The 16,638-nt window shown below is 41.7% G+C and overlaps 1 protein-coding gene across 1 annotated transcript in view; it reads left to right on the top strand.

Annotated features, from left to right (window-relative positions):
• Positions 1-16,638, top strand: part of LOC118370053 (receptor-type tyrosine-protein phosphatase T) — a 488,900-nt gene that overhangs the window by 317,921 nt on the left and 154,341 nt on the right. Inside the window, exon 14 of the mRNA XM_052498885.1 lies at positions 16,286-16,322. Coding sequence (XP_052354845.1) covers positions 16,286-16,322 — 37 coding nt within the window. The remainder of the gene's footprint in view (positions 1-16,285; positions 16,323-16,638) is intronic.

The raw sequence follows: 16,638 nt of genomic DNA, 5'->3' as shown, positions 1-16,638 counted from the left end.
TGCCTCTAATTGAGAACCTAACTAGGCAACCATAGACATGTATAAACACCTAGTTGATAAACAACCCCATAAACCTACAAAAAACCCTAGACAATACAAAAACAATAAAGAAAACAAAGAATACTCAGGTCAGGGCGTTACAGTGTTTAACATCTTTTTCATTCCATTTATGTGCTCAGATAATACCAGATGTAAGCTCTGTAAACGTTGTAACAGATTGATGGGGGGGGAAAAGAAAATAAAAAACTATTGAGACTTGGCTATCCAACGTATTTTGAATAACCCCACATTCTACTGACTGGGGTAATTTTGACCCTTGAGACATATTTCTGATCATAGCCCAAGGGTGGTTAATTAAATTCTTCAAATGTGTCATGACTTTGTCAATCAACTTGTTCTCAATACATTTAAATCATTGTTTAGTTTTTCTGTATCAAAATGGACTTTAAAAAAAAATCTAGTTCTTTGAGGTAATTTGGATCCCAGCCAAAAACACCTAATTCCACCTAAATAGGACCTTTATCTGAATCTAGGTTTCTCTGGAGACATACTGACACATTACCAGAGGGTGGAGGGGGACCTGTACCAGTAATTATGAACAGATAGACAGATCACCAGCAGAAATATAGCTCTCCATGTACTCGCCTAAGATTGTACTTTTCTATATCACGTATCATTTGGCTATGTACAAAACCAAAATCACCCTATTTTCGTGCATTTTAAAATCTGCCAAGGGTATAAATACTTGATAAAACTGCAATACAGAACTCAGCTATGCTCAGAAAGCTGTGTAGGTGAGTAATTCCCCCCAAAAAGTAGTTATTCTAGAGCAAATCTAAAAAAGTATTTATTTGAATCCAGGTTTCTCTGGAGACATAATATGAAGTTAGAGGTTGGAGGGATGGAGAACAAGCTCCGTTTGTTCTTCACGTTTGGCTGAGAAATCGCCCGCAAATTGCAGTCACGAAAACGCTGAAAAATATTCCAAATTAGCTCCATAATATCGACAGAAAAATGGCAAACGTTGTTTATAATCAATCCTCAAGGTGTTTTTCAAATATCTATTCGATAATATATCCACCGGGACAATTGGTTTTTCAGTAGGACCGATTGGAATAATGGCTACCTCTGTATTTTATGCGAGAATCACTCTGAGAGCATCAGGTGACCACTTGCGCAATGTAGCCGCTTACGGGTATTCAACATAAATGCGTAAAACTACGTCACAATACTATAGACACCTTGGGGAATACGGAGAAACAGTAATCTGGTTGATAGCCCATTCACTGCTCAATAGGGACGCATTGGAACGCAGCGCTTTCAAAACATGAGGCACTTCCGGATTGGATTTTTCTCAGGCTTTCGCCTGCAATATCAGTTCTGTTATACTCACAGACAATATTTTTTACAGTTTTGGAAACTGTGGAGTGTTTTCTATCCTAAACTGTCAATTATATGCATATTCTAGCATCTTGTCCTGGCAAAATATCCCGTTTACTAAGGGAATGTTATATTTCCAAAAATGAAAATACTGCCGCCTAGTCACAAAATTAACTAGGCGCTGAAAAGTAGCAGGTGCATTACACATTCCAAAGGGCATCACAGTGTATTGTACGAAGTTATCAGGCGTAACGAAAGCCGAGATGTCAGAAGCTTGAGAGGTCAGAGGCACCTGCCAATAACCTTTTAGCAAATCTAACTTACTTACGTAATTAGCAGAGCCAACTCTATCAATTGCAGTCATCTAAGCGATGTAGAGGAAAATATTCAGACTTTGTAACGGCATTTACGTGACGATAGTTCGTACACATGCGGGACGTACCATCAGGCTTAGGAACGAGAATGCACAGGGAACTCCAGGAGCTGTTACTGGGTATTGCCAGTAAAATGACACACACGGGAAGAACGTCTACCATCTGGGGTCTTTATCACATAATTGGTGTCACATAGTTTCTTTTCCACAAGATATGGCCCAGACAAATGTGCCGACAGAGGTGAGCCAGGGATTGGCAACAAAACTAAAATGTGTACCCCTGGTGCAAGAACGGCCAACAGGCTCTTTGTCATAATGTATCTTCATGCGTTTTTGAAACAAGGAGAGAGACTTTGGAGCTGACGTACAAGCGGCCTTCAGTCTTTCCCGCATCTTACTGACATAATACAACACGTTTAGTGGTGCTACTGGGTGTAGGAGATAGGATATGCTCCTTCAAAACTTTTAGCAGACCCCGTGGGGTGTGTCCAAAAACAAGGTCCGCAGGGTTGAACCCTAAGGACTTTTGTATTGTTTCCCTGATAGCAAATAGGACAAAGGGTACCCCCTTATCCCAATCGGTAATGATAGCCATGTAATACTTGTGTAGCATTGCCTTTAGCGTTTGATACCAGCGTTCGGGGGACCGTTGACTCTCCGGATGATACGGACTGGAGACCTGATGAGAAATATACAGCATCTTTAACACATTTGAGTACAGTTTTGACATAAAGTTGGTTCCCTGATCAGTCTGGATTACTTTAGGGAGTCCAAACGTAGAGAAGAACTTCACTAGTGCCTTCACCACAGTCTTAGCTGTTATAATACGGAGAGGGATAGCCTCTAGGTATCAAGTAGCACTGCACATTATTGTTAGTAAGAACTGGTTACCTGACCTGGTTTTTGGCAACGGACCTACACAAACAATTATCACTCGTTCAAATGGTTCCCCCACCGCAGGAATCGGGCAGAGAGGTATACGAGGAACTGTTTGATTCGCTTTCCCAGTGAGTTGACATACATGACATGTTTTACAAAATTGAACCACATCAGACTTCAAACCTGGACAGAAAAAATGTTGAAGGACTCAGTTATAAGTCTTCGTGATCCCCAAAAATCCGGAACACGCCTGGTCATGGGGGAGTGAGAGCACCTGCTGTCAGAACGGTGTAGGAACAACCACTTGACACACTTCACTCCAGGCACTAACACAGTCATGAGCTGCCCATTTACGCATCAAAACTCCTGCTTCCATAAAGTAGGCGGTCTCCCTAGTGTTAGCTTCCTCAGTGGAAATTACCGAAGCAAAACACTTACGAAGATCAAGTTGTAGAAATATCTCAAGGATGAGCAATGGAAACAGGATGCACCTGAGCTCAATTTTGAGTCTCATAGCAAAGGGTCTAAATACTTATGTAAAGAATCCTGTTTTTCCTTTGTCATTTTGTGGTATTGTGTGTAGATTGATGAGGAAAACATGTAATTGAATCAATTTTAGATTAAGACTGTAATGTAATAAAATCAAGGGGTCTGAATACTTTCCGAATGCACCGTTTTTGTTCTGACATGCACTGTCAACTGTGGGACCTTATATAGCCAGGGCCTCCCGAGTGGCGCAGTGGTCTAAGACACTGCATCTCAGTACAAGAGGCATCACTGCAGTACCTGGTTTGAATCCAAGATTGGGTGTCCCACAGGGTGGTGCACCATTGGCCCAGCGTCGTCCGGGTTTGGCCGGGGTAGGCCATCATTGCAAATAAGAATTTGTTCTTAACTGACTTGCCTAGTTAAATAAAGGAAAATATAAATAAATGTAATAAAACAAATCTCTTGTGAATGAAGGCTAGCATGTGCATGCAGTAAGGTAAGAAACAGTGCATGCCTTTATTTGCTACTTTTTCAAATCATAGTCACACACCTCATGTAGCCTAGCCAATTGGCCTACATGTTTTGATAAGGTTTGTAATCACAACTAAAGTGGCCAAACAACTTCTTAAAATTAAACACACTCAACCACTTTACAATCGTTGTAGAGCCTTATTGGCATACATAGGCGGTGTGTGAGTTTCAAGTTTGTGCAAGATACATTTAACCATAAAAATACTAATTTTATTGATGTATTTGTATTTATTTTTCAGCTTTAATATTGCAGATAGATTCTATCAACATAATTGTCTGCATCATTCCTAATCCTCCATATATTGTTTTGTAAATATACAGTGCATTCGGAAAGTATTCAGACCTCTTGACTTTTTACCAATTGTCTTTTTACCAATTGAAACGTTACAGCCTTATTCTAAAGGGACCACCCATACGTAGAATGTATGCACACATGATTGTAAGTCGCTTTGGATAAAAGCGTCTGCTAAATGGCATATATTATTATTATTATATTATAAAATGGGTTAAATTGCCCCCCCCCCCAATACCCCATAATGACAAAGAAAAAAATGTTTTTTTAGAAAGTTTTGAAAATGAGATACAGAAATATCTAATTTACATAACTATTCTTACCCCTGAGTCAATACATTTAATTTTCAATACATTTTCCAACATTTCTAAAAACATGTTTTCACCTTGTCATTATGGGGTATTGTGTGTAGATTTTCAAATGTATTAAACATAAAAAACTGAAATATCACATTTACATAAGTATTCAGACCCTTTACTCAGTGCATTGCTGAAGCACCTTTGGCACGATTATGGCCTCAGCGTCTTCTTGGGTATTACACTACAAGCTTGGCACACCTGTATGTGGGGAGTTTCTACCATTCTTTTCTGCAGATCCTCTCAAACTCTGTCAGGTTGGATGGGGAGCGTCGCTGCTCAGCTATTTTAAGCTATTTTAATGTATTCTTCATACTATAAAAGAATAACAAATAGTTTAGCCCACAGCCATATGGCATAGACATTTCAGGGTCTAACATAAGGACAACTCAGATTATGCTATTCTGTTAATCTGAAATATACAACAGCTTCTTCAGACCTGTCTAAAATAAATCATTGGTTTATTGTGATAGTGTAGGCTATATTAAATGGATTTATTAGACTTTTTAAAATGTAGATGTTACAAAGGTCTGCATCAGTGTCTTGTAGGCTATGTGTGGAAGACCAGGAGATGCTAAACGTATATACTTGTATGATCCGCTCGTCGTCCCCTTATGCTATAGTTTGTACATCTCAATTTACAGTAGAAACCACATTTGTTAAATCAAGTCAGCCATATCAGCTATGTTTTTTTTTTAAAGGCAGTAAATGAGGCTGAATTGTTTCGCTGCCAGACAAGGCACCGCCGATAGCCACTTTGCTGTTGGGATAGCTTTTTGTAGGCTTTATAGTAAGTATGTACAGTTTGTGGGCACCATTTGTCACCATTATAGTGCAATTCGTGAATTGTTTAGTGTTGTGTATTGGCTTTGCTGGTATGTTTTCTATTTTGTTTGCTCCACCAAGATTTATTTACATGCTGAAATCGCCACTGTTTGTAACTTATTTTGTACATAATGTTGTTGCTACGGTGTCTTATGCCCGAAAAGAGCTTCTACATATCAGAACAGCGATTACTCACCTCGAACTTTAAGATTTTTTCTTTAATGAATCCGACGCAAAGGATATACCTTTTCTCCGAGACGTGGTCCAAATCGGTGGCAGTTGGTTAGAGCGTGGTTAACCTAGTGGTTAGAGCGTTGGACTAGTAATCGAAAGGTTGCAAGATAGAATCCCGAGCTGACAAGGTAAAAATCTGTCGTTCTGCCCCGGTGCAAGGCAGTAAACCCACTGTTCCTAGGCCGTCATTGAAAATAAGAATTTGTTCTTAACTGACTTGCCTAGTTAAATAAATAAAAAATAATAAAATCCCTGTCATTTGCGTGAAGAAAAGACATGGGCCGGAGAACAGGGTAGTAGAATGGTCCCACTTCAATTCACTTTTCTAGATTGTCCGGGAGGTGAGCTTCTCGTCTCTACCTCGTGTTGAGATTTCAGAATTCAAACCACTTTGTACATGACCTGTAGCTACACGCCTTCCTGGTCTCATGTGTTAATTCTTAACACACAGTTTTATATAGCTCATTCAAAAGGGGTGGTTCGTGAGGCTGACACGCTCTCTTATCTCACTCAAGGGGCAGTGACTTCTCACTTGTACAAAGTTATAGAAACCAATGTATCTTATAGTATCTAAAATCACATGCCTCTCTTAACAAAAACACTTTCATTATTTTTCATATTTCATACACAACGTAGAGGATGGAGATGTCGTACATGTAGTATATATATTTTTCAAGTTACAGTATTTCCTTTATAACATTTTTAATGACATAACAAAATAACAACCGAAATGACATTATTATTCTTTAGATCGGCTCTAACCATTCCTCACGTACTACGTTAGAAACATTGTTACAGTTTCGGCAGGAGAACGTCTGTGAAACAAAGGCACATTCCTGTGTGAATTTGGAGAGGGAGATAGCTGAAAAGGTTTGAACTGTCAAACCCAACCCCCTCTGTGGGTGAGAGAGGATCTGATCTGACCCATCTGGATCCTCACAGGACAGTCTTTACAATGACAAGAGTGTGCAAAGCTGTCATCAAGGCAACTTATATATATATATACACTCCGGACTTCGACATTGATTGTCCTAATATTTCTATATTTCTTAATTCATTCATTTACATTTTGGATTCCTGTGCATTGTTAGATATTACTGCACTGTTGGAGCTAGGAACAGTTGTTCAGCAGTCTTATGGCTTGGAAGCGTATGACAAACGGTTTTCCTACTAATTATTTGCCTCATTTTGAAATCTTACTGTGTTTTCAAGCCAAATCTAAGACGCATTGAGGTAGCCAACTAACTTCAGCTTGCCTGCTTCGCTAGAATTATAGTGATAATGATTAGCTTTCAAAATATACATACTCAGATACATAACCAGCAGTCTCTAGCTATACTCACAACCACTGGTCGCGGGTATGATCGTTGTCAGCCTGCAGAAGTGGTAGCGTCGGATGCGATCTTACCATCTAGCAAGACTGTGGGAACTGCATTGGCAGTATGGAGCACATCTTCACAAGGTTGAAGTTGGGAGACAGCTAACAAAGCTAGCGTTACTTGTGCAGACTCAGGGACCGAAAAATTCCAATCACCTATTGCATATGGTAGGGTCCTTGCAAAGGATATGCACTGCCAACTACTACGAATTATACTGCTACTGCTACTACTACACTAACTCCAATAATAATCTAACTCGAATCTAGTGGATACTATGCCAGTACTAAAACGATACTGAATATGCTAATTAATGGAAAATCAGTAAAAGGCTGTTCACTCGGCCTCAAAGAGGATGATTTGCATGTGGAACTTGGCCTTTATGCTGTGTTTGGGCAAAAGGTGGCATGGATAGTTGACATATTTGTAATCCAAACCCAACCTTAATTTACTCGTTGTGATGCACTGAGGTACCAAAATTATCATATTTACACTTTGTAGTCAATTGACACTAGAATAAATGTTTTCAAAGGGATTTGTAGGTTTGACATACATTTTTATTTAACTGTAATAAACTGTAATTTTGATAAAATAAGTCTTCTTTTTTCAGATAACATTGTATAAATGTCTTATAATGTTTTGATGAGAATTAATTTGATATTTTGCTATGATTGTTGCTTTTTCCAATAGTTTTATATGACCCCAGTTGGTTATACATGCATGTAAAATATGTTGGGAGTAATGAAGGATAACAAAGTCTTTTCAATTCACACATATTTTTATAAATCCTCCAACTCCACATAGCCTTAGCTGACTGATAAAATGTGAAAACGAGATGTAATACTCACAGAGGATTTTTTTTAAATCAATGTGATTATTTGAAAAAGCTAATTGTCTAATGCCTGTCATATTTGGTTTAATAATTTGCCCTAATCCAGCGAAGGCTTGTCACTCAAACTCAGTGAATCGGTCAAATAATGGATTTTACTGCCTGGAGTGACATATTTTTTCCTCCTCCTCTGCTAGCCCGGAATCATTCTAAAAAAGTGCTTGACAGTTTGTCACTGCCTTATTGGACTAGAGGGGCAAAAGGCAAAGCTCAGCTGTCACTTTGTTTAAGTGATGTACTCCTGTTATTTAAGCCTTGTCAGCTTGCCTGATGAAGCTTGGAGTATATATATAGCCTTGCACTGGTATATAGCCTTGCACTGGTCACCTCCCCACTCTTCTGTCTGTCTGCTCGTTTATCCAAGACGCTGTTGAGCTTTCTTTGCAGAGCAAGAAAATGAGAAACAGGTAAAAAATTGAAAATGAGCTTTGGAAAAGTTAGTTCAGTAGTGTTATTGTTATGATTGACAGTCTGATGTTGGGTGTGTCTTGTCCTGGGATACTCAGTCAGTGTCATGATACCCTGGAGGTTTTGTCTAGTTCCCAGTTTGTCCCAGGGACTCCCCCAAGGACTTATTTAGGAAGTTATTTGGACGTTGCGTCATGATCCCCTGATTGTCCCAGGTCCCAAACCATTATAAGTAAAATGGCATCAGGGTTTTAAGGTAAGTGGTACACTGTTCAGCTAAAATAGTGTAAAAATCTCTAAACAATGACAATGATATTTGACATGATCACTTAGTACACATTTTTCAACATGACCCCATCTGGTATTTGAATGCCACAAAGTCTGCAGAATTTCAGAAGTCCACTACACATTCATTAAACTGTAATACATATTTGCACTTAACAAAATAGTGCCATCTGCACTAAATCTGCACTAATTATCAGTTAATCTATGGAGCAAAAAGTACATTATATTCTTTAGGAATATAGTGAAGTAAAAGTAGTCAAAAATATAAATAGTACAGTGAAGTACAGATAACCAAAAAATGACTTAAGTTGTACTTTAAATTATGTTTACTTAAGTATTTTACACCACTGCAAATTGTGTCAAATATGTAAGTTGAAAACATTGTTAAAAGCTCTGTTTGTTTGTGTGTGTGTCTCTACAGTGGTTCGTGCTTTAAAAGTTGCAGCCTACTGCAGCACAGCTTACGTGGTGCGCAGAATTCTATGGCATGTTATTTAAGTGCCAACCTCTGGTACCATGCTAGTTAGTGCTAGTTTGACCACCAACGGGCATCTTTGAGAAGCATTTGATAGCCTTCAATAGTGGCTGTACTAGAGAATTTAAAACCTTTTTTTCTAGAACATAGTATATGGGACTGATTTTAAGAAATGTTGCTTAATTAATTAGATAAATATTATGGTGTATCTATTCCACGAAAAACAAAAGAAAACACCCTCTGGGTTTCGTTAGCATGGAAAGGAAATTATGGCGCTGTAGGAAAATATGGTGCTGTACAACATGACAGTCGGGAGTACAGGGTTCAATTCCCCGATGGGGAGGAAGGAGTAGGCTGTCCTTGTAAATAACTTGCCTAGTTAAATAAAGGTTATACTAAGAGCATAACATTTCTACACCATAATTGTAGTCCAATACCCAAACGGATATTCAGTCAAAATAAAAATCTCATTGATTTATTAAGACCAGTCCCCATGTTCAAATCAAATCAAATCAAATGTTATTTGTCACATACACATGGTTAGCAGATGTTAGTGCAAGTGTAGCGAGACATCCTGGTCCGTGACGGTGCTGGTTTTCTTTTTGTAATCCGTGATTGACTGTAGGCCCTGCCACATACCTCTTGTGTCTGAGCCGTTGAATTGAGATTCTACTTTACATTTACATTACATTTAAGTCATTTAGCAGACGCTCTTATCCAGAGCGACTTACAAATTGGTGCATACACCTTATGACAACCAGTGGAACAGCCACTTGCATCTAAATCTTGTTGGGGGGAGAAGGGGGGTGAGAAGGATTACTTACCCTTACTTACCCTATCCTAGGTATTCCTTGAAGAGGTGGGGTTTCAGGTGTCTCCGGAAGGTGGTGATTGACTCCGCTGTCCTGGCGTCGTGAGGGAGTTTGTTCCACCATTGGGGGCCAGAGCAGCGAACAGTTTTGACTGGGCTGAGCGGGAACTGTACTTCCTCAGTGGTAGGGAGGCGAGCAGGCCAGAGGTGGATGAACGCAGTGCCCTTGTTTGGGTGTAGGGCCTGATCAGAGCCTGGAGGTACTGAGGTGCCGTTCCTCACAGCTCCGTAGGCGAGCACCATGGTCTTGTAGCGGATGCGAGCTTCAACTGAAGCCAGTGGAGAGAGCGGAGGAGCGGGGTGACGTGAGAGAACTTGGGAAGGTTGAACACCAGACGGGCTGCGGCGTTCTGGATGAGTTGTAGGGGTTTAATGGCACAGGCAGGGAGCCCAGCCAACAGCGAGTTGCAGTAATCAAGACGGGAGATGACAAGTGCCTGGATTAGGACCTGCGCCGCTTCCTGTGTGAGGCAGGGTCAGATACTGCGGATGTTGTAGAGCATGAACCTACAGGAACGGGACACCGCCTTGATGTTAGTTGAGAACGTCAGGTGTTGTCCAGGATCACGCCAAGTTCTTAGCGCTCTGGGAGGAGGACACAATGGAGTTGTCAACCGTGATGGCGAGATCATGGAACGGGCAGTCCTTCCCCGGGAGGAAGAGGAGCTCCGTCTTGCTGAGGTTCAGCTTGAGGTGGTGATCCGTCATCCACACTGATATGTCTGCCAGACATGCAGAGATGCGATCGCCACCTGGTCATCAGAAGGGGGAAAGGAGAAGATTAATTGTGTGTCGTCTGCATAGCAATGATAGGAGAGACCATGTGAGGTTATGACAGAGCCAAGTGACTTGGTGTATAGCGAGAATAAGAGAGGGCCTAGAACAGAGCCCTGGGGGACACCAGTGGTGAGAGCGCGTGGTGAGGAGACAGAAAAAACTTCTCGCCACGCCACCTGGTAGGAGCGACCTGTCAGGTAGGACGCAACCAAGCGACGGGCAGCCGGAGATGCCCAACTCGGAGAGGGTGGAGAGGAGGATCTGATGGTTCACAGTATTATTATTATTATTATTATTATTATTATTATTATTATTATTATTATTATTATTAGTATCGAAGGCAACCGATAGGTCTAGAAGGATGAGAGCAGAGGAGAGAGAGTTAGCTTTAGCAGTGCGGAGCGCTCCGTGATACAGAGAAGAGCAGTCTCAGTTGAATGACTAGTCTTGAAACCTGACTGATTTGGATCAAGAAGGTCATTCTGAGAGAGATAGCGGTAGAGCTGGCCAAGGACGGCACGCTCAAGAGTTTTGGAGAGAAAAGAGAGAAGGGATACTGGTCTGTAGTTGTTGACATCGGAGGGATCGAGTGTAGGTTTTTTCAGAAGGGGTGCAACTCTCGCTCTCTTGAAGACGGGAGGGACGTCAGCGGTCAGGGATGAGTTGATGAGCGAGGTGAGGTAAGGGAGAAGGTCTCCGGAAATGGTCTGGAGAAGAGAGGGGATAGGGTCAAGCGGGCAGGTTGTTGGGCGGCCGGCCGTCACAAGACGCGAGATTTCATCTGGAGAGAGGGGGAGAAAGAGGTCAGAGCATAGGGTAGGGCAGTGTGAGCAGAACCAGCGGTGTCGTTTGACTTAGCAAACGAGGATCGGATGTCATCGACCTTCTTTTCAAAATGGTTGACGAAGTCATCTGCAGAGAGGGGAGGAGGGAGGGGGGAGGATTCAGGAGGGAGGAGAAGGTGGCAAAGAGCTTCCTAGGGTTAGAGGCAGATGCTTGGAATTTAGAATGGTAGAAAGTGGCTTTAGCAGCAGAGACAGAGGAGGAAAATGTAGAGAGGAGGGAGTGAAAGGATGCCAGGTCCGCAGGGAGGCGAGTTTTCCTCCATTTCCGCTCGGCTGCCCGGAGCCCTGTTTGTCTCTATACTGACGCTTAGCTTGTTTGATTGCCTTGCGGAGGGAATAGTTACACTGTTTGTATTCGGTCATGTTTCCAGTCACCTTGCCCTGATTAAAAGCAGTGGTTCGCGCTTTCAGTTTCATGCGAATGCTGCCATCAATCCACGGTTTCTGGTTTGGGAATGTTTTAATCTTTGCTATGGGAACGACATCTTCAACGCACGTTCTAATGAACTCACACACCGAATCAGCGTATTCGTCAATGTTGTCGTCTGACGCAATACGGAACATATCCCAGTCCACGCTGCCATCAATCCACGGTTTCTGGTTTGGGAATGTTTTAATCGTTGCTATGGGAACGACATATTCAATGCACGTTCTAATGAACTCGCACACCGAATCAGCGTATTCGTCAATGTTGTCGTCTGACGCAATACGGAACATATCCCAGTCCACGTGATGGAAGCAGTCTTGGAGTGTGGAATCAGATTGGTCGGACCAGCATTGAACAGACCTCAGCGCGGGAGCTTCTTGTTTTAGTTTCTGTCTGTAGGCAGGGATCAACAAAATGGAGTCATGGTCAGCTTTTCCGAAAGGAGGGCGAGGCAGGGCCTTATATGCGTCGCGGAAGTTGGAATAGCAATGATCCAAGGTTTTTCCAGCCCTGGTTGCGCAATCGATATGCTGATAAAATTTAGGGAGTCTTGTTTTCAGATTAGCCTTGTTAAAATCCCCAGCTACAATGAATGCAGCCTCCAGATATATGGATTCCAGTTTGCAAAGAGTCAAATAAAGTTCATTCAGAGCCATCGATGTGTCTGCTTGGGGGGGAATATATACGGCTGTGATTATAATCGAAGAGAATTCCCTTGGTAGATAATGCGGTCTACATTTGATTGTGAGGAATTCTAAATCAGGTGAACAGAAGGACTTGAGTTACAGTCTCTGATGTCCCTCTGGAATGCTACCCTTGCTCGGATTTCATCAACCTTGTTGTCAAGAGACTGGACATTGGCAAGGAGAATGCTAGGGAGTGGTGCACGATGTGCCCGTCTCCGGAGTCTGACCAGAAGACCGCTTCGTTTTCCCCTTTTTCGAAGTCGTTTTTTGGGGTCGCCGGCTGGGATCCATTCCGTTGTCCTGGGTGAAAGGCAGAACGCAGGATCCGCTTCGCGAAAGTCATATTCTTGGTCGTACTGATGGTGAGTTGACGCTGCTCTTATGTTCAGTAGTTCTTCTCGGCTTTATGTAATGAAACCTAAGATGACCTGGGGTACCAATGTAAGAAATAACACGTAAAAAAACAAAAAACTGCATAGTTTCCTAGGAACGCGAAGCGAGGCGGCCATCTCTGTCGGCGCCGGAAGTGACTCAGAGCAGTGCGAAACGATGCTAAAATAATTGTAGGCTATTGCTTCAAATCCTATTGCTTCTAACTTCAATATGCTCTTTAAATAAATAAGACCTACACCACTTTTAACAGCACATTACTCAACTCTAGTGAGACTCATGCCACCTACGGTAGGCCTACAGTATAACGAAAAATACGATGTGATCCTCCGCCAATAACTACATATTGGAGGATTCTAAATGAAAACCAAAAGCCGCCTCATTGGCCTCCCGGTGGCGGCCGGCATGGGTATTTGTAGCAACGCATTTTGCTTTGCCGTGACTTCGACAGCTGTGCCACTGGGGAGGCCCTGTATCAAAATTCAGAGAGGTGTTGGTAAAGGTATATTGTCCTGCTAATAGCACATAATGGGCTATTATAATACTGTATATGGTGTCCAGGTGAGGATTACAAAAACATTTCTTTATTAAAGACTATCAGAAAGAATGTTGGTACTTATTTATTTGGATCCAAAGTCATGAATGAGTGAGTCACTCAGCTTTGTGTAGGTGCCGCTATATGACTGTGCCATCAACTTGATAATATATAACGATAAGTGAGCGATTGTAATCTGAATAAAGTTTTCGAGGGAGAGAAACCCTGGGCCAATTGTGCGCCACCCTGTGGAACTCCCAACCACGGTCGGATGTGATGCATAATAATACTTTTTGGGGTATTATTTGTTTTGTCTTTTCTGGTGGATTAAACTGAAATTGTAACCAATCACGGGCCGGTTATGATACAGCCAACCTAACTTAGAAATACATTTGACGATAGAATTCTCCCCCTACCCTCCTTCTAGGCAAGCCCATTGTCCAACTACCTGCTAATAGCCATAATAGCGCTGTACAATGTAACCATTGTTTGAAACCGGTGTTTGAAAGAGTATTTTCCAGTAAGCAACAATTAGTTTACTTTCATTAGACAACTTGTTTCCAATATTTCTGTAATTCAGTGATATTTATTCCCATAGTAATTCGTCATGAATCCATAACTAAATAAACATTGTCATTTTAAAAGAGTATTTTTATTATTATTTTATTAACAAAGCATAAAGAGGCCATTATTAGTTACATTGTTTTAGTTTGAATGTGCAGACTGGCACTAAGAACAACGGGAACGTTTCCCTAGTCACCACCATTATTAATGCAATGTCCCTTAAAGTGCTGCCCCCTTCCTCCTCCTCCCTTTCCCATGGGCTAGGGCCATCTTCTGTGCACGGCTCTGCGACCCATCCTGTGCCCCCTGCCCTCATGCCTTGAACCTTGTGCGAATTCAGTGGATACAGATGGTGAACTGCAAAGCAATCCCAATGTGCGCCACTCGGGAGCCATGACCTATATGACCAATAAATATTGTCCTGCTAATAACAGGGTCAATAATATATCTGTGAGAATATTCAAGGGGCTTTTATATAATTCTAAATGAATAATAATAATAATCTCTTTGTTTAAAAAATAACAATATTTTGGCGAATATTTTGTTTTCAAATAACGTAAAATGAGCGAGAAAAAGGCCATTCTTGAACATGGGGTGAGACATTGTTACTAATTTGTAAATAAAGCCAGTTTGTTATTTAGAATGATTTATTTCTGTTTTTAGAGGGCAAGAAACCAAAAACCTACAGTCATCTCATGGGTCGCCCAGTTGAGGGGGGCATGGGTATTGAACCAGCATCTGTAGCAACACATCTTGCACTGCTATGCAGTAACAGAGCATTGGGCAACTCAGGCGCTGTACAACGTGACCGGTGTGGAGTGGGCTACACTACTACAGTAAGAGCAAAATAATCCTAACAAAATGAAATACTAAAAACCTTAGTGTAGCAACAGTTTTAGTAAGTAATACTGAAGTTGTGCACAATTATCAGATTTTATTTAGGTTTATGCCACCCACTCATTGTCAGTTATAGACACAGTAGGACCCAAAAGCATAATCAGTGCTCTAACACCCTCTGTGCTGATCTGGAGCATTGAAGTGTTGACGCAGGGTACCGTACTAAACCATAAAGTACCGCAGCATAATCGCAAAACTTTTAGTGGAGCAACCACTGTACCATTACCAAAAGACAAGAGCTGTGAATTGATCATTGGTTCACCAATCAGGGCCTTGATGGACCACGTGCCTTGGGGAGAACGTTTCTTTGAGACCATCACGTGACGTCCCCCGGACAAACCGGGAACTAGACAAAAAATTCCAAGGTCCCTTTGAGAACGTTCCCAGGGGGACCATCACATGACGTCCTGTGAACTAGTCAAATGAAAGTCCTGGAACGTCCTAAAAAGTTCCTGACATGATCCTCAGTGACATCCTGGGAACTTACAGGGAACTAGACAAAGGTCCCCTAGAGAACGTTCCCTTGGACCATTATGGGATGTTCTCGGAACGTCAGAGGGATAACGTCATGCCAAAACTCTCAAGGGACTTAATGGGAACATCGCCGAATGTCCTCAGGACGTCCCTGTATGCTGGGATGGTTTGATCAAAGTTTATTTAACATGACCATTTGCAGTGAAAAATTATTTACCAAGATTGTTGTTGCCGTGGTAACTAATCTCCTCACTCTGAGGTCCATTTGGGGACCTATTTTAGAGATGGCTGAGGACTGGAAATAAAGGGATGGGGGGATATTGAGATAAGGGGAGGTAAAGAGAGAAAGGGACGGAGCAAGAGAAGCAGAGAGGATGATGAACGATTGCAGCATCTGTGTGGCTACCATGTTGGCTCTGTATAGATCCTTTTACGGACCCTTTCGCTAATAAAAGACTGACAGCCAGCCCTGAGTGCAGCACACACACAGATATGACAATTATTTCTCTCAATGATAGATGTCGTTTCAGTGGTTGGTTTAGCGTTTCGCTAATAGCTTTTCTCCACACGAAGTCTGGGACGTAAAGCCATCTACCCTATATATAGGGCTAGGTTTTCCTAACTCCATGTGAAATCCGAGTTTAAAGTTGATGGAGAGAAATAGCTTTATTTAATCAAATGCTATAATGGTGCTATAAGAACATACAGTAGGACTACTGGTAAAAATGCACACGAGGGGGTACTTACGGGGTATGGTAACCCAAAAAGATTGAGACCCTCAACTGATCTTGTGGATGCCATTTGGAGCACAAATGCCTTTACTGCTTTAGGGGTCAGCAGTTTTTAAGTGTACCCAGTATTATGACTGAAATGTCTGTATTTCTGAACCCTTTCCCCATTCCCATTCTTCTCTTGTGCCGTCTTGTTGTATTTCAGCCCCAAGTCCAGTGGAACGTGACAAGAGTGATGGACATCACTGTGTTGGGACAATATAATTGAACAACTATGTCTGTCTCTGTCTTCTCAGGAAACAAAAATCAACTGTGTGAGACTGGCTACTAAAGGTATGAGAACTCTTCTTATAATTTTCCATGCGTAGGAAGTAAATTACTTGATGCAATGAAATCAGAGATATACATGTTTAACAACGACTCGGCCCAATGAATGCACATTGTATTGAGAGTGGTATATGTACACCTGCATAGAGGTAGACTTTCCCTATTTTAAAGGCATACGTGACCACAAGCCCCACAATCTTTTCAGTGTTGAACCTGCATGGTTTCGGTCTATACAGTCCAAGATTCTGTGCAGCTTTTCTTTTTCTCTCCATTCCACTTCTTTTCTTTTCTCCGAACCATCTTTATAAAAGAACACATTAAG

This window comes from Oncorhynchus keta, chromosome 37, assembly GCF_023373465.1.
Source record: "Oncorhynchus keta strain PuntledgeMale-10-30-2019 chromosome 37, Oket_V2, whole genome shotgun sequence".
Taxonomy (NCBI): Eukaryota; Metazoa; Chordata; class Actinopteri; order Salmoniformes; family Salmonidae; genus Oncorhynchus; species Oncorhynchus keta.
The sequence above is the reverse complement of the archived record's forward strand: the minus strand, read 5'-3'. Positions and strand labels throughout refer to the sequence as shown.